Here is a 22880-nt window from a genome sequence, read left to right as displayed (position 1 = left end):
GACAATGGTTTTTAAAAACCGTTGTCGTAGGCCAAAAAAATTACTAAAAGACAACAGTTTTTATTAAAACTGTTGTTAAAAGGTAAAAAAAATAACGATTTGGTATAAAACCGTTGTCGTTTGAGTGTTATTGAATGAGGATTTTCTTGTAGTGACTCTTATAAATATAAGAATACCTTACAAAGATACACTTATTACCCCTGGGTCCTAATTTTTCATATTTGTGAGTCTTATCATGAACATAAGAGCTGACCTACAAGGTCTCAGATCACTCAAATCTAGTTTTTTGCATGTCCAATGTTCATATGGAGTATATTGAACAGATTTAGAAGACACTCAATTAAATATATAAGTTGTAGCTAATAATGCATCTCCCCAATAAGAAATTGACAAATTAGCTTGAGTCATCATATACCTAACCATATCTAGAATAGTTCAATTTCTTCTTTCAGCAATCCCATTTTGTTGAGGAGTTCAAAGAATAATTAGTTGTCTAATAATCCCTTTATAATCACATATTGTCTTGAACTGATTGAACAAATATTCACTTCCATGGTCAGTGTGTAAGGCTTTAACCTTATGACCCAATTGATTCTCAACTTCATTCAAACAACGTTTGAAGCAATCTAATGATTCATATTTATGAGAAATCAAATATACATGACCAAAATATGTGAAGTCATCAATAAATGTAATGAAATAGAAACTTTCATGTATAGGCTTCACATTCATTGGACCACAAATATTCGAATGAATTAATTACAATGGTGATTCAACTTTAATAACCTTACCAAATGGTTTCTAGTTATTTTTCAAGCAAAACAATGCTCACTTATAGGTAAGTTAACCTTAACAATGATCACATCAAAATCAACCTGGGGTACTTACAGTTTCGTTACTCCTGCATCTATAATCCATAAAGGAAAAGAATCTGCTAATAATACTAAACTATTAATATAATGCTCATGAAAAGAATTTAAATATAGATATCCCTTTTTTGGTGCAATACATTCCCAAGTAAAGTGGCCCTTTTTACCACAGTTATAGCAAGTCAGCTTACTTTAGGTTTCTTTCCGTACTTCTTTCCTTCAAAATTCTACTTGATTGAGACTTGACCAGCAGTAGCACCAGCTTATTTTTCTTTCCCTTTCCTTTCTAAAACCATCTTTTCTTATTCTTGGTCCAAATACTCCAACAGAACCTTCATCTACAAAAGCTTATCCAAAAATCCTTACGAATTCAATTCTCTTTACCTCAAGTTCAACATGGTGTTAGACATTAGTAAAAGTCTTAATACTTTCACTATGTGTAAGGTTATGCTTCATCATTTTTCAAGAATCAGAAAGAGAACAGATTCCTACCTGAACCTGTAGTTCATCAGGACCAACAGTCTCTAGCTCCCGAATCAAATTTGTCATTTTCCTTAAATGTTGGGTCATGGTAACATTCAAGCATTTTTATAGCTATCAAACTTAATTGTCAGCTGACGAAGCTTGCTTAAGTTAACTCAATTGTACTTTTCTCTCAAGGCAATCTAGACTACATGAACTAATGGTAATGACTCATACTCAAATAATATGTCATCTACTATTAAACTAATTAATATTCCCTTAGTAGTGGAATTCTTTTTCTTGCATGCTTTATTAGCATCAATATCACATTTATGCTGTGTTATAAAACCATCAGCAGGTTCATCCATACACTAATTTACAGTTTCTAAAACTTTTTATTTCTCAAGAACATATTGTATCTTGATATGTCATATTTTGTAATTATCCCCATATAATTTTTTCCCCCTTATTGAGTTCAGTTATGATGTTCTTAGTAGCCATGATCTAACATAAATAAACACATTATTTAGTAATTCAATGTAATTCATATATATATAATTTATGATTGACTCAATGTAAATTTGAGTTTGTTTACAAAATTAAATGATAATTACGTTTCTATTCATCGTTTGTATGATCCAATCTAATCAATATTGATCAATTTTATTATACATATCTCATCAAATGAACTAATCATTAATTAAATAAATCATGAAATGAACTCATCATTTAAATGAACTCATCATTCTTTTCAAATTTGTTAACACATACCATAACTTTTTTATAAAATAACACTATTTGTACATAACAACAGTTTCTACTACATGATTTTCATAAACTAAATGAGCTAATACTGTTTATACATAACTACCGTAACATCAACAGAACTCTAATAAGATAACATCACTCCCATTAGGAAAAGCACTAGTGCAATGGTTAACACAATCTCTTTCATCTTGGACTCGGTTGGGGCAATCTCAAGTAGATTAACTTCAAGATGATCCTGAGGCATACGATGTAGTAACTGTAGGACCGTTGGGCCGGCTAGGAGAGGGTTGTTGGATAGTCCTGTAGAACAAAACAAACAACCTTTCCTCGAACTCTTTAAGCTAACACTTGTATATATAAAGTAAGTCGATAAACTAAAAGCATAAAGAAAAAGCGAGGCACAAAGATTTACTTGGTTACAACCAAGGAGGTTGTTAATCCAAGGAAGATTAAGCTCACCAAAAACTCCTTGAGGCGGAGAAGCCTCGTACAGAGTTGAAGTGCAGAAAACAGAAGCTCAACTCTAGACTAAAGCTAACAAGCATTGGAATTACAATTCAAAGTTCATTAAAAAGCTTCTGGACCAAGGTTATATTTATAGCCTTGGTCGGGGCGCCCCGAAAGGTTCCGGGCACCCTAGGGGGGATAAACTTTATCCACCAACGATCAGATCGAGTCAAAACTCGATCCTGGTCAAAAGGCTGGTATGGGCGCCCGGAAGGGTTCCAGGCGCCCCGAAGGGGTCCGAGCGCCCGGGTCAGCTTCGGGCGCCCCTGACCCCGAAAGTCAACTCTGGTTGACTTTCTCGTCCGGGACCTCTGCTCCGTTTAAGTCTCGCCTCGGTCCGGGTCTTCCACTCCGGATCCGCTTACTTGGGTGATCTCTGTCATCCGGAAAAGGGCTCACCCGAACCCAACTTCCGGTCTTCTCGAGCAGTTTTTCGCTCCGGCTTCTCGTCCCTCGGAATCGCTGCGTGTTTCCTTCTCGTCCACCAGCGTACTCATCCGCAGTCTTCGTCCCTCGGACGCACCACGTGCCGTCCTTCTCGCTAGCTGCGTCTCTTGCTCCCCGAGCAATCTTCCGCTCCGGCTTTCGTCCCTCGAAACCACCGCGCGCTTCCTTCTTGTCCACCGGGGTACTCTTCCGCAGCACCTCGTCCCTCGGACGCACCGCGTGCCGTCCTTCTCACTAGCTGCGTCTTCCGCTCAAGTACCTGTGCTCCTAAGCTCCTGCACTTAGACACAAGGTTAAAACAACACAGGACCTAACTTAACTTGTTGATCACACCCAAAACAACCTTGGGGTTCCAACAATCTCCCCCTTTTTGGTGTGATCAACCCAAGTTAAGCTAGGGTTACAAATAGACATAGAATAAAATAATTTATTGCAATAACATGCAATATGATAGAAAAAATTGAATTTCAAAAATTCCAAATTTTAATTTATACCTCCCCCTAGACTTATAGACTTATACTTTCCCTTCTCCCCCTTTGATCACAATAAAAATGGGGTTTAAAGAAAAACAATATAAGGGTTTGACACTTAGAAAAATTATAGAAATCTATTTCAATGATTTTCCCAGAAAAAAAAAATATTTCCAAGTTAAGGAAAAAAAATTCTAAGTTAAAGAATAACTTTTGAAAAATTTCTAAGTTTTCACCATAAAAATCTTTCGAAGCCCAACAATTTATGCAAGAAAATTTATTAAAATTGATAACATTAAAAAAAATTTCTATGCATTTGTTTATTTATTTTATTCTAATACTTATATCAGGAAGTTTTAAATTTCCATTTCAACTTTTCATAATTTCTTAAATTACACTTTTTCAAATTTAACACCACAATTTCCATTTCAATTTTTCATAATTTCTTAAATTACACTTTTTCAAATTTAACGCCACAGATATTAAACATGCTAAAAATTTTATTCGATCTTTTAACGTGTCATTTTCTGTTATTTTTTGATTTTCTACTTCACAAAAATATTTCAATAACTTAAATTCTAACTTGATAAAAATTTTCGACAATATAATTTGTAAAACTTCTTTCGGCAATGTGCAAAATTCGTTTGAAGAAATATTTTGTAATTTGTAAGAATTTTTTAACAAAAATTCTAATTTACAGAAATCTATTAATAACAGATTTCTTAATCCGAAAAACTTTTTCGATGACTCAATTTTTAATTCGCAAACCTTTTTCGATAAGGTAATTTGTAATTCAAAAAAATATTCGAAGAAAGTTTTCGACAATTTTTATGATTTGCAAAATTCTTTTGACAAAATAATTTGTGATTCGTAAGAATCTTTTGTCAAAGCATTTTGCGATTCGAAAAATTCTTTAGATGATTCAAATTCTTGTTCGCAAATATCTTCAGGCAATTTTTTGATTGATTGAACCAATTGATCAGAGGTTCGAGTCCATACCTTACTTACCTCGTCAGCCGTTGGTTCTCCCCCTGTTGAATTACTTTCTTCCGAAGATTCTCCCCCTTCATCGATCTCAGGATATACTTCGGCTGTTGGGGATGTCTCGGTAATTTCTTCCGTCTCGGATTCTTCTGATGATGGCTCGATGTCTATTGAGGGGACGGCTTCAACCGGTTCTTCATAGAGTTTTAAGAACTTTTCCCAAAGTTCTTTAGCGCTTTTATATTCTCCGACTCTGTCGAAATCTTTAGTTGGTATCGCGCTTAGAATGTGAAACTCTGCCCGACTGTTTGCCATAAACTCGTCACGTTGTTTCTCGTTCCAGAGGCGTATGTCGATCTTTTCTCCGTTTGCTTTCTTTAGTGCTTCATAACCAGATTTCATTATTAAAGAAATACCAATATCAGAGTTAAGAAATACCTTCATTTGTTGCTTCCAAGAAGCAAGCTCCCCCTTGAATGCTGGTGGGTAGTCGCTAGCTCCGGCCATCGTTTTGTTGCTTCAGACGGCGGTTAGTCCTTCTGAGGTGTCTCGGCTCTCATACCACTTGTAGGACCGTTGGGCCAGCTAGGAGGGGGTTGTTGGATAGTCCTGTAGAATAAAACAAACAACCCTTCCTCGAACTCTTTAAGCTAACACTTGTATATATAAAGTAAGCCGATAAACTAAAAGCATAAAGAAAAAGCGAGGCACAAAGATTTACTTGGTTACAACCAAGGAGGTTGTTAATCCAAGGAAGATTAAGCTCACCAAAAACTCCTTGAGGCGGAGAAGCCTCGTACAGAGTTGAAGTGCAGAAAACAGAAGCTCAACTCTAGACTAAAGCTAACAAGCATTGGAATTACAATTCAAAGTTCATTAAAAAGCTTCTGGACCAAGGTTATATTTATAGCCTTGGTCGGGGCGCCCCGAAAGGTTTCGGGCGCCCTGGGGGGATAAACTTTATCCCCCAACGATCAGATCGAGTCAAAACTCGATCCTGGTCAAAAGGCTGGTCCGAGCGCCCCGAAGGGGTCTGAGCGCCCCGGTCAGCTCCGGGCGCCCCGAACCCCGAAAGTCAACTCTGGTTGACTTTCTCGTCCGGGACCTCTGCTCCGTTTAAGTCTCGCCTTAGTCCGGGTCTTCCGCTCCTGATCCGCTTACTTGGGTGATCTCTGTCATCCGGAAAAGGGCTCACCCGAACCCAACTTCCGGTCTTCTCGAGCAGCCTTTCGCTCCGGCTTCTCGTCCCTCGGAATCGCTGCGTGTTTCCTTCTCATCCACCAGCGTACTCATCCGCAGTCTTCGTCCCTCAGACTCACCGCATGTCATCCTTCTTGCTAACTGTGTCTGTTGCTCCCAGAGCAATCTTCCGCTCCGGCTTTCGTCCCTCGGAACCACTGCGCGCTTCCTTCTCGTCCACCGGGGTACTCTTCCGCAGCACCTCGTCCCTCGGACGCACCGCGTGTCGTCCTTCTCGCTAGCTGCGTCTTCCGCTCGAGTACCTGTGCTCCTAAGCTCCTGCACACTTAGACACAAGGTTAAAACAACACAGGACCTAACTTAACTTGTTGATCACACCCAAAACAACCTTGGGGTTCCAACAGTAACTATATACATAGCTCTGTATATGTTATACGCCCTTCATAGCACCCCCTCACACACACACATGGTGTGCAACCTCCTTGGAATGCCCTTATAATGATCGAATCAAAGCGCAGATCTTGTAATTGTTCAGGATTAGAAACTCTTCCTGCTCGAGTTTCTAGAATAATTAATCGAGTCATCCAATATATCCCCTGACTCTGTAAACCGGATTATACTCTAACTCCTGAATCACCTCCCGCAGCTCACTCCATCATACATTATGACGAATCATCATGTATATTATTCGTAGCATTTAAATTTAAAATAATAATTCCAGAATAAAACTGACAAACTAATAACAAAATCAGTTAAATTTAATTTACACATATGCATAGAACAAACGTACATAATACATAAGCAAATCAGAAAAATAAATTTTCTTTATTTGAGGATCTCCAATTGACTCACACATTAGACCGATCAATTGAAAAATCGGATCCTAAGCATTAGCTTGGGTCATTGTCCTCGTTATAACTAATCTAATTGGATAGAGATCCCTTATGCCTATGTATTGTTATTATTTTAACCTAAGCTCATTTAAATCAATCACATATTAAGTGCGCTTGATCAAACCAATGCCCATTGAATTAAGTCTAGCCTATTAAAATAAATCTAGCTAATTTAATTAAATTGAACCTATAGAATAAATGTGACTCATTTGATTAAATTGGCCCAGCCCAATTAATTAAAATGGTAAAACAATTTACAATAGATAACAAATAATTTAACATGTAGTAATCAAATTGGATTCATAAATAATTGGGCTGGCTTTTTGTCCTGCCAAATACTAAACCCAACTTTTGGGGCTTTTTTTATACGTGAGAAAACCTTTCTCGTTTTTCTTTTTCGTTTGATTTAATAAAATCAAATATTTTCTCACGTTGCGATCTCTCCGCGCGCCGCGAAAACACGACACTGTTGCATTTCGCCGGCACGACTACACAGCCTCTGCCGCATTGCGTTAACATCGAGGAGAAATCGCGACAGACCCATTCCCAACACAGCGGACGTTCCATTTCTTACCCAATCGCCCTAGCTTGTCTTCTGAATGCCTAAGACATGCCTAATCAGAGTGACCAAATTACGCGGCTGAATCAGGAAGCATTCGACTGACTAACCGCATAAACCAACTGGATTGATTGGCTCATGCAAACTAATACAATGACTACAAACTTAAACTTATTCAACCAAACATTTCTCGCGAATTCAACCAGTCCAACTTAGTCGAGCAAAAATCATTTTCCCCTTCATATGTTAAAAATTTTCATATAGAAAATCTTTTTGAGAAACATTGTTTTTCCAGATAAATTTTAAGAAATAATAATAATAATAATAATTAAAAAAAATCTTCCTTCTCTAGCCCTGATCTATTTCTATAGGAAAGCAAATCTCGCCCCATTAATTAAAATTAATAGCAAATATTTTAAGAAATAAATTTGACAAATACGGATCATTCGTAACCAATAATCTTTCTAAAGAAGGAAAGGAAATGATCTATATCTACAAATTAAGTCAAGAAAGTTATTCCTACATTGCATTTTTTGGCAAAAATCTAAAAATGCTAAGAAAATATTTCAATACAATGCATAATTTTATGATGATTTCAAACTCAAAAAAAAAAAAAAAAAAGAGTATAAATAGGCCTCATATCTATCTATTCAAACATATCCAAGTCAAGAGATGGCCACCATGCGCTCCATGGTCACCCTCCTTGTCCTCCTCAGCATTTTCACACTAATTCAATGTAAGTATACATCCTATTTGATGAACTAATATTTTTTTTAAGCTTATTTTCTTTTTTTTCCTAATTGAAATGCTAAACTTAGCTATCAACGTAACTATTTCCATCAAGAACATTCAATTTTTTACTTGAGTTTTGATCTAAATAGTTAAAACTAATTAATAGCTTATGACTAATGTTAATGTTGTAGCTCGGAATCTGCTGGATGTGCCGGGCAGGAACTATAGCAAGATAGAACTCACTTTCTGTGAGATTGAAGATTGTGATGGCTATGATTGTTTCTGTTGCAGGACTCTATCTGATTCCCCGTGCTTCCCTACTGAGGAAAATTGCCTGGCAGTCTGTCCAAAATGTGATCCTAAATGTTGATGATCATTATCAAATTTATCTTGTGATCGAGGAGGTTAGCTCTACCATCATCGTCTCTATCAAAGGCCAAGTTCTCACCTTCAATGTGTTATCAGGAGTTTACAGTTAAAATGATTAAATTCGATAAAAACTATTAGTTTTTGATTGCTCATCATTGTTAGAGAGATTCAATAGTCTAAAATTCTTTTAACTGTTTATCGCAATCAGAGATGAATTTTCTTCCTGAGGTACTCGTCTAATATTGAGGTTCTATATGATAGAAGGATTAGTGATTTTTAGAACCAAAAAAAAGAAAAAAGAACAGTTTATTTTCCACATACAATTTGTAACTTAGATAACACAAATTGCCAAAATTTCATACGCGCAAACGATCGATATTCAAAAGCCTGAATCGAGCACAAAAGATGGCATTCATTTAAGGAAAAGATAGACTGGAAGTCATTCATTTAAGGAAAAGATAGACTGGAAGTTCGGTGAAAATGTCGGTATTCTCGTTGCTCAAAGTATATCTGTAAACTAGATTTCAAAACCACCAGACGAAGAGCAAGCTATCTCTTCGTTTTGCCTTTCCCCATGCCTTTCTTCCTCTGAGCCTTCTTTTTCTGGTGTTTGCTTGCCTTAGTTTGGTTAGTCGATGAAGACTCGGATTTCGCTTCCGCCTCCACTTCCGCCGCACCTACATGAATGTTTGGATCACAATCTGAGTTATTTTCATCAGAAAGACTATTATTATCACTCGGCCGAGCTTCTTCAGTTGTGCTTTGGCTATGGAGGAAGAGGGTTTCAAGGAGAGGTTCAAAGCTTGGCCTCAGTCCAATCCACTTAGCAAGGAGATCGTCTTTTGCTGGACGGCCTACTTGAGTTCCTTCAGATCTGGAAAAAAGAAACCATACAATATCTTAAACGACAGAAACTAAAGAGCAATCATAATTTTACTTAAATAGATGCCAGTTCAAATGATAAATGATCAGCATAACAGATTGAAACAAGAGAATGTAGATGCTCTCTTATAAAAACAAGTGGTAGGCATCTGTTTAATTACTTACATCACACTGGCGAGTAATTTGATTCTCTCGTGCATGTCAACCATCTCTGTAATCAAATGCTCATCAAATTCGTCAGTCTCAGCCTTCTGTTGGATCCATCTCAACACAGTGCCAAGTAAACTAATAGTGTCCTCCACCTTACACAAAAATAACATCCATACGTGAAGATAGGCATATTCATATCAGTAATGAATTTAGATCGAAGTAACATTCATCATCACTTACATCACCATGTTCTCCAGATAGAAACTCCTTCGTCTTCTGCCAGAAATGCTTGCATTCCTCGGTGAGTTCTACATAAACATCTTTCTCTCCTTCAACTGATTGCTTGTCCATAATATCATATCCAAGAACTGACTCATCTGGTTTTTCTGAAGCAATGGAATTAATATCCTGGCAAATAGAATTTGAAGAATCAATTTCTGAGGAGCTCTCTTTGATTGGCAATCTTTCAGATTGATTATCAATAACCTCATCTTGGTTTTCTGACTCCTCCGGATTAGATGAAGGTATAGAATTAATATCCTGCTTTGTAGTATTCGAAGAAGAATGAGAAATGGGTTGCTTTTCTGGGAACAATAGACTACAAACTTTTTGATGGCATTTAATGTCCTCAGAATCGATAGTTCGAGCATTTAGATTGGAGAACTGCGATCTGCATCCTTGGGAAAGAATAATGACTAAAGGATTCTCAACTGAAACTAAAGCTTCAGTAAATACTTCAATATAGCGACCATTATTCACAGTCATTAGCCTTTCAGAAAATGGTCTGGGAAGATAACTAGACAGTTTATTTTGAAATACAAATCTCATCTGGTGAATAGGCCTTCCACCGTTTAAACAACCAATAAACAGAAGGATAACTAGTCTTAATGTAAGTATTGAGTGGCTTTCCCTCGACATGTTAGAATTGGATATCCAAGAAAGTAGCTGCTTCCTGTCATTTAGAATATGTCTTGCAGTTGTCCAAATGAAATCCAGTGTCGATTGGACAGAACTTCTCAAGTCTGCAGAAATTGCCGGCAAGCAAGACGTCATAAAACCGCTGCAACCTTGACATTTCAGCATTTCAAGAAGAGAATGTTTTGTAGTAAAAACATTCCCTTTGAATCCCTGACACGACGAGGCTAAGAACATTAGTTTCTCCATTAGAGAGATGAAATGATGTGGGGACATGTAATCTTTCTCCTTTTCCCAATTCGGGTTGTGGAATGTGTTTTCCAATGCAACTTTGAACTTACTTAATAAAGGAATCCTTCCAAATCCTTGATCCAGAAAGGTCTTATATTGTTCAATAAAATTACTCCAGTGTTGCATGTTTCTCAAGCATTCTCTGATTTCTTTGAATAGTTCATCAGGTAATTTTCCAGTGATTAGAAGTAATGCCACCAGTCTTCCAATCTGACCGTGAGAGAGATTACCATTACAAGGTTTTAGGTTGTCGAGAAAGGAGGCATCAATTATCTCTAAAGCAATCTCATTCTCGCAAAGAAGTTTCACATTTTCCATTGTATCATTTTTCCAGTCCAGCGGAGTGACAGTCTCTAAGTAATATCTTTGGGACAAAGAGAGAGATCTTTCTGTTTTCAATGTACTTCTTGAAGTCATTGTTAAGTCAGATGTCATGAGAAACTTTGCAATTTCGTACATTGAAATGGCCACCTTAGCTCTGCCAAACAAATATGCCTGCTTCAAATTATATGAGGAATGCAGGGATTCCAAACTATCAAGCACCTTCATACCGACTGTAAAGAGTTCGGCACGCCAATAAAATAAAGCACAGGATTCACATTCATCAGTGGTTATGAAGATTCCGTTGTTCTCTTTTCGTAACAAATGTTTACCTTTGATCCAGTTTGCTTCTGGATTTTGGACTGCATATCTGTTGTTATCAATATTTCTGACCCCAAAATACTCGAGGTAAAATTCCTTGTATCTGCAGCAGTATTCCCTAGTTTCATTCAGCTGCTGAAGGTAGCACAAAAGATTTACGATCATTCCTTTCCATAAATTCCATATATACATCATTGTTTCAAGAGTAAGATGATTCTGAGACATGTTATCACAAGCAAGCTTCTCACAATTGGAGAAAGACACTTGGCTGGAAAATTTATGAGGATTTGCATTGATATGAGCATCGAGAACTGTTCTAGCAATGAATACTTCCTGCCTAAGACTCTCATGTTTTTGGGCCTGAGCCAAGTGTTTCGACATATCAACCAGACTTTTTGAACCATCTGAGAGTATACTGGCTTCCAGGTCGACGAATTCCTCAAAGGATCCTGCCATGTGTTTTGATAACTCTTTGGCCTTCATCAGAAGCTCCTCCTTTTCTGCAAACCCCTTAAGGGGCCACCCATTGCTGTTCGGGGACCAAAGTGACCGCACGAGTACATGAAAAAGAAGAAGCCTTGCTGCTTCCTCAAAATATTTAGCTTTCTCAAGCATCTCTACTTCGACTAAAATATTTCCCATAGATTTGGCAATTGCTGCAGCTTCTAAGTAGTTCCCCAGTTCCTGCTCAATTAGGAGCAGATTGTCAAGACTACTTTCAGACAAGGATTTCCTAATTAAGCTTAGGAGTTGTTCATGTGTGTCATTCAACCGAAAAGTCTTAACATACATCAACACTTTTTGAATATCTCCAAGATCAAGATAGTGCTGTAAACAATTTTCCAAAAATGGAAAGATCAAGTTGTTCAGTTTGAGAAGTTGTTCGTTGGAAAGAGAACCTCCCTTCCATTGCTGTAATTTCTGCAAACCGGTATCGTAGATCTTTCCTCTGGAGCAAACCGAAAGACAATCAGAGAAAAACTTCCCTACGGCATATGCATCAGCAGCAAGGGTCCAACACTTTGCCATAGCAAAGCAATCCCCTGCCTCTTTCAGCCTTGACATCCCACACTTCTCGATGTAAATATTACCTGGTTAAAAAAATCAGTATGCAACTAGATCAAGGACAGGCAGATTTACCAATAAAATACTTTGATTTCGTTTAAACGACATTTGAATACAGGAAACGCCTAATTGGATCTAGTTTCTTCCCATATTTGTAACCATTTTATGTCCGACTGAAAGAAAGCAGACAAGAATGATAACCTGCAGATTTGAAGTCCTTCAATTTGATGTAACAGGCAGCAGCACTTTCAGGTTTGCTAATAGAATCATAAATCTCAGCAGCATTTTTAAGAGCAATCTCAGCCATATCGAAGTTCGTGGAAATAATAAGCTCAGCATTTGCAACGAGACCTGCAGCTTTGGCCCACTTTTCATTGAATTCATCTCCGGCCTTCTCGAAGCACATAGTAGCGAGCTCAAAGTTACCCTCATTGAATAGCTGAGAAAGAAGCAGGGAATTATTTTAAATGTATTTCATCGAAAAGAAAACAATTTAGTTGAATGTTAGAATCGAGCAATAAATGAAAAACAAACCTTAATACCGCGAGTTCTCCAATCCTCTGCACTGCTTGATGACTTCATAGCCTGCGCAATAGAAGCATCAAGGTGTCTCACTTGCACAAGGCCAAGTTTCTTCCAGTAATCAAACATCGGTTTACAATACTCATCTGCATTCTCACAAATCCAAAGCCTCTGCTTCGTACGGGTTATAGCAACATAGAGTTGCTTCAATTCTGAACAAAGAAGATTGTGTTTTTCCAATCCAAAGGAGGCAAAAGCCCTCGAAATAGAAGGATCAAGAATGCTGTGTTTCTCCATATACTCATATATAACTCTCCACTTCTTTTTGAGTGGAGAAGTTCCAAAGAAGTTATAAAGCAAAACATCCTGTAAAGCCAATCAAGGAGTTAGATTAGGACCGAGGATGATATGAGCATATTATCAAGTACATGTACCTGAAATTCAAGGCCTTTGCATTCCAATATCGTCAGAACGAGAGCTTGCTTCCCAACAAGGTTACATATTTGTTCCTTGGTTTCACCATCACGAACTAATATAACCTGTTCAGCTCCAAATCCATTAGAGTTGCTGAGCATAGAGCCGCCACTATTTCCAAAAATAGTCAATATTACATTTTCATCATTATCGGATTCTAGCAACACTGGTGCTTCTCCATATACCAAGCTAAACTCTGGATTCAATTTATCAACACTTTGTGGAAAGTAGTAGTAAAGGATGACCATAATGCTCTGTGCTAAGCTCAAAATACCAGCATGAGTTCGAAAGTTTTGATTCAGATGGAACATATCTGACATGTGTGTCTCAGTCTCCTTCTTCTGAGGTTGTCTGCTTCTTAACTCAGAAAGAAACTCGGTATAAAAAAGAAATCGAATATCTTCAAATCGAAAATCAATTCCCCTAGCAATAGTTTGGGCAGTGTCTCCAGCAAAAGTATACCCTTCCTTGAAATTCCTGCAAACATACTTCAGAAGCGCTATCTGTGTCATAGTGAGATCCTGAACCTCATCAATGTACACAAAGTCAATCTTATCGCCTACATAACCATCACAGCTGAGCTGATGATGCAGGTAATTGGTAAAATCAGTCAAATCATACTCACTTGCCAGAAGTTTTTGATTTTCATAGTCAATGAATATTTCATAAATGATCTCTCTAGATTGTCGACTTAATGTTGAAAAACGCTTCTCAGACAAAAGCAAGTATTCTTCTCTACTAAGTCTACTGGTGTGTACCATTCCTGAATGCAATCCACCTTTAATGTGAGAAATTATCTGAGTAAAAGCAATCGATGGATCCACCGTTTTGGTTAACTGTTCATTGAAGTGTGGCCAATAGGATCCAAAAAACTTCTCATAATTGACTTCTTTACTCTGCATAAGCGCTTGCAATGCGAATGATTTTGGACCTCCATTTTGATCAGGACTAACTCCCCACTGACTGTAGTATTTATCGAAAAAGGATCTACTCATAGTTCCATCAAGCATCAAAAGAAACTTACGGAATGTAATAACCAAAGGGAAATGTTGACGTTGTAAGTTACACACAGTGTCAGGTATACCATGAAAATCAGATAGTTCATTGTTATCGTGCATAGAGTGTGAGCTTGCAGCACTGAGAACTTCAACACCAGAAGCAAAGCTAGTCACACAAATACCATTGTTAAGTAACTTTAAAACATGCAAAATTGAAAATCCATGACAAGACTATTCTCGAGAAAAATAGTTTGTTTTTTCATCCACTGAATGCATAAAAAAACTAACCGATGTGGAAACAACATGATCAAACAAACAACAGAATAACATAGTATCAGATCTACAGCACTAAAAAGAAGAGGACTGTTGCAGTCAAATTGAGTTTAACTGGATTTAAAACTTATGACTAAATTGGGATGTGTACTTACAAAGCCTAGAGAACTCTGAAATAAAAGATGACAAGAGAATTAACGTATAGAGATTGTTTGCTACATTGTCAGTGAACAATTCAAAAAACAAAAAAGACAGTATTTGCATAAGCATACCTTTGTAATCGGCGAGCATGGCTCCTGATTGCTGAACATAATTTAGGACTTACAGTAATGAAAACCTGCTTCAAGAAATTTCTTTCACTTATACTTAGAACACTAGTTTCTGCAGCCATAGATGAACCAGCATTATCAGATGGGCCATCTAAAGAAATAGAAAACACTTGTTCCTTTTGAATTAGTTTCATGGTCAGAATTGTGGTTTTCCCAGTTCCAGACCGACCTAAAATAAATGTACTAAGTGGAAAACGGATTATCTCCTTTTCTTGATCAGTAAGTTCAAAAGGGATATCAAGTTCAGTTCCGTCGCTGGCTGTCAGCATATGTCGTGCTACTCCAAATGATAAAGAATAAAATTTCATTAAGACCAGGCTTTCGCTGACTTTTGAATTCTCCATTCCCATTAGCAAATCCATGTCCCCAGAGACCTCCTCCTTGGTCGATTCACCTTTGCTATGTGCCTTATAACAAACTATGTCTCGAGCAGCATTCCAACTCATAGGCACTTCAAGTTTCCTGCAACTTATGATGAATTAGCATAACAGAAAAAATAAGGACAGTTATAAGTTACAGTCCAGCTGCAGACCAAGAGAACATCACGATAAGAAATAAATGAATAAAAAACATGATTTTTTTTATTTCATCTGCTATTCAAGGACGTTGCAAAACAATGCATTTTGCATAGAAATACATATCTAACAACCACGTATATGTGAACATACCCTTGAGTGCATGTCTTTTTGCAGTAATTCACATACGTCTCTGTGTACAATGAAAAAATATGATCGAGGCGTGAAACAAGCCTTTCAATCTTCTCCAGGGGTAGTATGTCCCACACCTTCAGAACCTGAATATATCTATCATCCTTTGTAATGTCAACAGTCCATATAACAAAGAAATCATTGACCTTATTTATTCGGATGAGTTCAAAAGAACCAGAAAACTCTTCAAATCTCATTTTTGACCTCCAACCTTCAGCAAGATTTTCCAACAACTTGATCACTTGCATTTTACACTGGATCTGTCTCAATTTTGAAAAAGAAATTTTGAAGTCTTCACTAAAGAGTACCTGTATATTAAACAAGAAATTAATTTAAAAAATTTCTTGCCCTGTTTGCATATATACTTTTTGGTTCTCACTTTTGTTTTGACTTTGTTAGGAGCCTTGTGAATATATGCATTTGTCAGCAACTATTGGAGCATACAACAATGCACACAAATGACATACAGCATTTTGTATGATGCCCCTATTCATATTTTGAAGTTATTCTTGTTTTTTTTTCCCTTTCTCCTACCACTGATAATGTTACTTATAGAAAACAGAAAGTAAAAAAAAGGAGAAGATGAAATCGCATGTAAGTTTAAGAGAAAGTATAAACCTTCCATATAGCAGTGCTTAGAAAAACAGAATCTGATCTCAGAAGATCATCAAGCTGATCAAGCTCATGCTTCACATGCAATATAACTTTTGCCAAATTGGCATTATCTTTCACACTAAAAAAGCAACACCGTGCCACTGCATCATTAACTATGTCTTCCCATATTGTGCCACTACATGCTAATGTATTTGCATTTCCCACAATCCAAAGACAGTGCCTGCAAGGTATTAAACCACATAATTTTAAGAATCTGAGTTTTTCCAGGCAATCGTTGGGCATTTACAAGCATAACGGCGCCATAATGCAAAGTTTGCGTACCTAGCCCTAGTCAATGCAACATTTGTCCTTTGAAGATCGTGAAGAAACCCAATATTACCTTTAGAGTTGGACCTTACAGTTGAGAATATTATGACATCATTCTCTTCACCTTGAAATCCATCGACTGAGTTCACTCTAACATCAAAACCATCTTCTGACTCATATCTAGATCCAAGTTTATCCTTGATTGCCTTTACTTGGTAAGCATAAGGAGAAATGACACCAATGCTAAGTACTTGGGAGAAAGATTTGTAATCTGTAAAAGCAAAAAAAGATAAACATGAAAATAGGAAAAATATTCATACCCAATTCCCACATTCTATCTATCGAGTGAAACTTAATAGAGAATCATGCCATGAAAATGCTTGCATAATCATTAAAAAATTAAGTCCATAGTGCATCGCCAGTTAGTATAATCAGTATCATCATTTCCTTTGGCATAAAGATTCCTTACTCGAGCCATGCCATTGAGTCCTTTCGTATAAACAGTGGCTTTAGTTTCTCACAAAATAAAATTCACAGAAAAACTATGCAGCCTAACATGTAATCAACAACCAAATTGACATATAGGCATGAAATTATACATAATTGCTAACACATTAACAAATGATCTAGAATCAGGACCTTGCCACAAATTATTAAACAAAGAACTAAGCAAAGAGTAATTTTTGTTTATTGTTCATATATGTCAGTTGACTTTCTGAAACAATGCACCACCTAAGGGTTTATTAACAAAAGATTGAACAGGAAAGATAGTTCTTATAAAGCTTCTTGGGTTATTAGAATAAAAGGACAATAATTTAAAAATGTATAGAAACAAGTTGAATTACGTTTATAGAGTATCTGGACCAAAAAACACACGACAGCAACTTCAACCATGTTTCTCCTGCTGTTAGACTTGTCATCCTTTTCTTCTCTGCCATCAGCAACATTTACAAATGCAAAAGGACCATATAGCAAATCTTCAAAATTCCTATTATAATCAACATCGAGGACATTTGGCCCATCTTGAATTTGTTTCCTGTAAAATCTAAAATTAGGGAAAAGGCTTATATGAGGATGCATTCTATATTGCATGTTAAGAAGATGCTTCCTCTGTCCCACAGAGGCCAATCTTTCAAAGAGGCTCACACCAAAACCTGCATCTTTGCAAGTCTGTGAAACAAAGAAAAAAGGAAAGTTGTCTGTAAGAACAAAGTGAATAAGTGATGTCATTGATGTCAAAAATTGAAAAACCAGTTGATAACCTGGCTTTTAACCATAGCTGGCAACTGATATTCATCTCCTACCAAAACGGCACACCTCATCCCATTAAGCCGCAGTGGAATGATTGATTCACACTCCTTAAGTTGAGCAGCTTCATCAATGACAAGTATTTGAAGTGGATCCATGTCAAGGTAATGTAACATGGAAGAACTTGACACAGTACAAAAAATAACGGTAGCATTCCGAATGCAAAAATTACGAATGAAGTTCTTGTCTATTGTATCAGGCAAGGAAAGTGTCCTTTGAAGATGTTTCAATAATTTGACTACCTTTACTCTTGCCTCCAACAATTCCTTGATGATAGAAAACCCATGCTCAGATGAAACAGTGTCATGAAGAACAATGGGGTTTGCAATATCCTGAGAAAACACCTCCCTCAATTTTACATCATCAAGATCGACATTGAAAATTAAAGTATTCATTTTTTCGAGCAGTCCAAGCAAAACTAATATTTTTGATGCATTTTGAGATGATATACAATTTGTATGAATCCACAGATTTGTTATACAATCTTTAACTGGATCTATGACTGCGACAAATTGCTTTCTTAAAAATTCTGAGAAATTGAAATATTCCTCCATTTGCCAACATTCCTCCTGTCTATTTTCGACAAACATTTCAAAGGTAGAAGTACAGTCCTCAAACAGTTGGATTGCTGAAGAAATTCTATGCCTCCATCCAGTTAATGGTGAAAGACAAACAAGAAGTTGATCAACACGATAGTCCAAAAACACATCTTGAAGCTCATCATACATTTCCATGCGGTCACGATTGCCAAATAGCAATATATTGGATAAGGAAAAGGGCAACTCATGCTGACTATTGTGCATACGAATATCTTTAACCAATTGAATAAATCGGCAACAAACACCAACCACCGCAACATTTGTGGGTGCACAAATAAGAGTTCTGCATTGCATATGCAAGAACAGCCATAACATGGCAGCAACAGTCTTTGTTTTACCAGTTCCTGGAGGACCCCATATAAGTTCAACAGAATTTGATTCTGTACCTCTTGTAGCGTGAATTACAGTTCTTACAGCATTTATCTGTGACTGGTTCAGAGAAAAATTGTTTGTTAAGTTAGTCAATAAATTGTCAACCTTTTCTGATATGTAAGGACTATCTCTTAGAGTCATCTGCAAGAAAATCGGGAAAAAAATCAGCCAGTCATCAAGCAGGTATTAAATCCTCAAAAGATACTACCATATTACAAAAAAAACAGTGATAAGATATATAAAGAAAATATTTAAGTCTAAATTACCATTGGCTTTGGAGACAAAACATCCTGGATGATGCGGAAATTGTTATTCGTGCCTGGTGTGTGGACAAGAACCTTCCATATCCGAATATAAGTTAACAGATTAGTAACAAAACATGCAAACGAAAAGCTACTGATACCATCTTCAAAATCAGAACCCTTTGGTATATTTGTAGCAAAGCCTTTAGTAATCCCTTCATCAACACCAACTTCAGTGACCAAAGCAAAGCAATAAGTGACACTATGCCTGTACAAGTCCTCAACAGCTTGCAATTCTATATTTGATAGAATAAACAGATCTCCATTTCGTCCTTTATAACTTTTGTTGCTACCATCTACATAATTTTTGAAAAATTCAACATCAATGAAATACTCCAGTGTAGTTTCCAAGTGCCTTTTTTTGTTTCCCTTCTCTTTTGAAGTTATTCTCGAACAAGGTGCATTCGATATGTCAGACAAAGACGAGCACAAATCTGAACGAGTTTCTTCCATCAATGGAACAGCAAAAGATTCCAGATAATGCCCAACAGAATTAAATGTAGAGGGTAGTTTTTCCATCTATCGAAAAGAATAATAAAAGACAATTAATAAGGTTAAGGTTATATGTAGCTTTTTTATTTTATTCAACAACTGGCAAGAGGAAGAGGCATTATCGCCATCAAATTTGGCAGGAAATTATTATTACATTTTAAGAATAAATATATATATATATCAAAATAACTAATAAATCTGAATGACAACATCACCCGAGTCTCCTGAAACATGTACTGTCATTTTTCCAGAATCCTAAAAATATATGATAACCAAGAGGAAATCTAATGGCGAGCGCAATGGAATAATAAAATACAAAATTCAGTGAATAAGTTCAGATTACTATCTACTTGTTCGGTGTAGGCTAATAGGTCGATCAGTTCTTTACCCCCCAAATAAAAATTCTAAAACAAGAGAGAACAACTACACATCCAATTCAAGAATCACATGAGAAAATTACAAGACAGTGGATATTTATGATGACATAGTTAACCAATAATCACTGCAAGTGCAAGTATATTTTTTTCATCTCCTCTTATGAAAAAGGTAACTTACAAGCATCTAGAGTATGCATATATATTCACTATAAAGCTGATTAAACTTATTTGAGTAATCGCTAACAGAGTTAATAATTACTAAACACAATCTCGTCTTGCATTTGTCTCATGTTTCAACCAAGGAAACTATATTTCTTTCACAATCCTACAAGCATCCACGGAGCACATTGGTTTTAGTCACTCAACCATGAATCCAATGTAGTTTATTGGTCTCTAAAATTTGAAATGAAACAAAAGCAAAGAACTTCACCCTAAAGTGACAAACATACGAAAAGCATCATTCGTACACTGAAGTGATAATAACCAAACCTGGTTCTCAAAGAGCCCCTCGTCGAGTATTTGATCCAGGGACCAAGAGAGCACGATATCGCCGAGGTTTTCATAGCGCAGCCACGGCTGCGGTTTTCTCCGGCCCTCGCTTTTCTCCTCCATCCCCGCCACTATCTCTATCTCTGTCTCTCTCCCCCCTGAGAACGACCAGAGGTTGTCGAAGAACTAGAAGCGGGCCGCGAGCCCAATTGCTTCAACGGAGCGGAGTACGAAGCGTCACTGCGGAAGCGACTAGAATGGTAAGGTTCCTTCGAGCACACGTTAAGGCTTTTGACGCCGCCCGGTACAGTGACCAGAGGAAATTGCCTATATATAGATACACTGGACAGAGAGACAGAGAGAGCGAGCGAGAGCACTGAGGTAGAGAGAGAGAAGAAAATGATCGTTGCAAAGAAACAAGTATTCCATTTTACTCCTTGCATTTCCCTTATTTCTCAAAAAAATCATCCGACATTATATTTGACATAACAGTAAATATTAAAATATTTCTTTTTTAAATCATCAAAAAAAGGTTTTTTATTTATTATTAAAATAATATCCCATCTTGTATCATACCAATTTTATTCTAAAAAATATCCTTAGCACTGTTATAATTGCAATGATAATTAACACTAATTAATATTATATTATAGTGATTATAAATTTAATTATTATAACCCAGTTCAATTTGAAATAATATTATAATAATTATGATTACAATAGAATCGGAAATAATAATATTTTAAAAATAAAATTGGTCAAGGTTTTAATAATAAATAAATAAATAAAATTATCATTTCAATAATAAAAAGATGCTTTTTATGAAAACAAAATTCCCTCTTAAAATAATAATAGTAGTAGAAGTTTTGAAAATCTAAAAGGATCATTTTGATAAACTTTTGGGGTTGAATTGAACTTGTCGATGGAAGGATGACGAGGAATCGCTTGGTCCCGATGCTCTATCTTAATCTCTTTCTCTGTAATTTTGTTTTTCTTTTTAAAAGCAATGCTTTTTGTTTACTTTTTGATGGGGGATATTTAATTTAATGAAACAACAGAATTAATTCCTTCTCCACATCAGAATTAATTCCTGCTCCACGAAGTAATCGATGCCTTGTGTTAGTTACGAAAACATTTCTTACATTTCCCAAAATTGCACATGAAATATATGGGGAATGATAAGCTCCTGATCGGCATCCGCGTTGCAGTTTCATGACTGAGGAGACCGGATCCTTTAGTCTTCTTATCCTGATTTATTTTTCACCAGAATAAAGAAATTAATAGAAGATAATGATCCTTACTCATTAACAGGTGAAGGGTTATTATCTTCCATCAATATAAAGATTAGACCATGAATTAATTCAATTTTTATAGACCAGAGGATCCACCCTCTAGTGAAATCGGATCCTCTGATCTCCTTATCCTGATTCTGACAAAGAGATTGGTGGGAGATAATGACCCCCACTTATTAACAGATGGGAGACATTATCTCCCATCAATGTAAAGATTGGATCATGAATTGATCCGGTCTTTATGGACAATAGATGGAGGATGATGTTTATAATAAACTTTTAATTTTAGCATTTAGTGATTAGATTATAATATTAAAAAATAAATATTTTTTAAAAATATTGATTATATGTATATCCTAAAAATATTTTGTCTCTTTTATAAATGATTATTCAAGATATGGATATATTTATCTAATGCACCGCAAGTCTGAGTGCTTTGATAAGTTCAAAGAGTACAAGGCTGATATGGAGAAACGTCTAGGTAAAAGTATCAAGACACTACGGTCTGATCGTGGTGGCGAATACCTCTTAGGAGAATTTAGGAATTACTTATCAAAGGTCGGGATTCAATCTCAATTATCCGCACCTGGTACACCCCAACAGAATGGTGTGGCAGAACGAAGGAATAGGACTCTTATGGAGATGGTTAGATCGATGATGAGTTATTCAGAATTACCAAATTCGTTTTGGGGATACGCTCTAGAAATGGCAGTGTACATTCTGAACTTAGTACCTTCTAAATCAGTTTCTTCTACTCCCACAGAATTGTGGAATGGGCGAAAGCCCAGTCTAAGACATTTTCGGATTTGGGGTAGTCCAGCACATGTGCTGAAACCAGATGCTGATAAGTTAGAATCTCGTACAGAAGTTCGCGTGTTTGTGGGGTATCCCAGAGGAACGAAAGGTGGTTTATTTTATAGTCCTAAAGACCAGAAGGTCATTGTTAGCACCAATGCCCAATTTTTAGAAGAAGACTATATAATGGATCACAAGCCTAGTAGTAAAATTGTTCTGGAAAAACTTAGAGAGGACACGTCTACTTCAGTACCAACAGTACAAGATGAAGTACCACAAGAGACTACAACATGTGTCACACATGATACACAACCACAGACAGTGCCTCGTCGTAGTGGGAGGGTTGTAAGGCAGCCTGATAGATTCATATTTTTGGGAGAGTCTTCAGACTTGATCCCGGGTAAACATGAACCTGATCCCCGAAC

At 36.6% G+C, this 22880-nt stretch overlaps 1 protein-coding gene across 2 annotated transcripts; it reads right to left on the bottom strand.

Moving 5' to 3' along the window:
* Positions 1-8628: 8628 nt before the first annotated feature.
* LOC122036475 lies at positions 8629-20689 on the bottom strand. 2 transcript variants are annotated; one of them, XM_042595801.1, is made up of 15 exons: positions 20369-20689; positions 18975-19529; positions 17692-18849; positions 17275-17599; positions 16445-16700; positions 16127-16343; positions 15655-15816; positions 15470-15594; positions 14745-15263; positions 13162-14365; positions 12740-13093; positions 12407-12644; positions 9533-12231; positions 9308-9444; positions 8629-9134 (listed from the first exon to the last, which is right to left on the bottom strand). In XM_042595801.1, exons 1-15 carry the CDS (start codon positions 20489-20491, stop codon positions 8810-8812), a joined length of 8397 nt encoding a protein of 2798 aa, XP_042451735.1. In that variant the 5' UTR covers positions 20492-20689; the 3' UTR covers positions 8629-8809. The 2 variants fall into 2 exon arrangements, with proteins under 2 accessions (XP_042451735.1, XP_042451734.1); XM_042595800.1 differs by having other exon boundaries at positions 15470-15816.
* Between the last annotated feature and the right edge of the window lie 2191 nt (positions 20690-22880).

This window comes from Zingiber officinale, unplaced genomic scaffold (genome assembly GCF_018446385.1).
Source record: "Zingiber officinale cultivar Zhangliang unplaced genomic scaffold, Zo_v1.1 ctg167, whole genome shotgun sequence".
Classification (NCBI taxonomy): Eukaryota; Viridiplantae; Streptophyta; class Magnoliopsida; order Zingiberales; family Zingiberaceae; genus Zingiber; species Zingiber officinale.
This window is presented reverse-complemented; position numbering and strand designations above follow the sequence as displayed.

Excerpts from the sequence above, each read along its gene's own strand:
- LOC122036475 (XM_042595800.1), bottom strand. The coding sequence starts at position 20,491 with ATGGAGGAGAAAAGCGAGGGCCGGAGAAAACCGCAGCCGTGGCTGCGC. Across the intron at positions 18,850-18,974 it reads TTTTGTCTCCAAAGCCAATG|ATGACTCTAAGAGATAGTCC; the intron begins GTAATTTAGACT and ends ATTTTCTTGCAG. Across the intron at positions 16,344-16,444 it reads GTTGCATTGACTAGGGCTAG|GCACTGTCTTTGGATTGTGG; the intron begins GTACGCAAACTT and ends AATACCTTGCAG.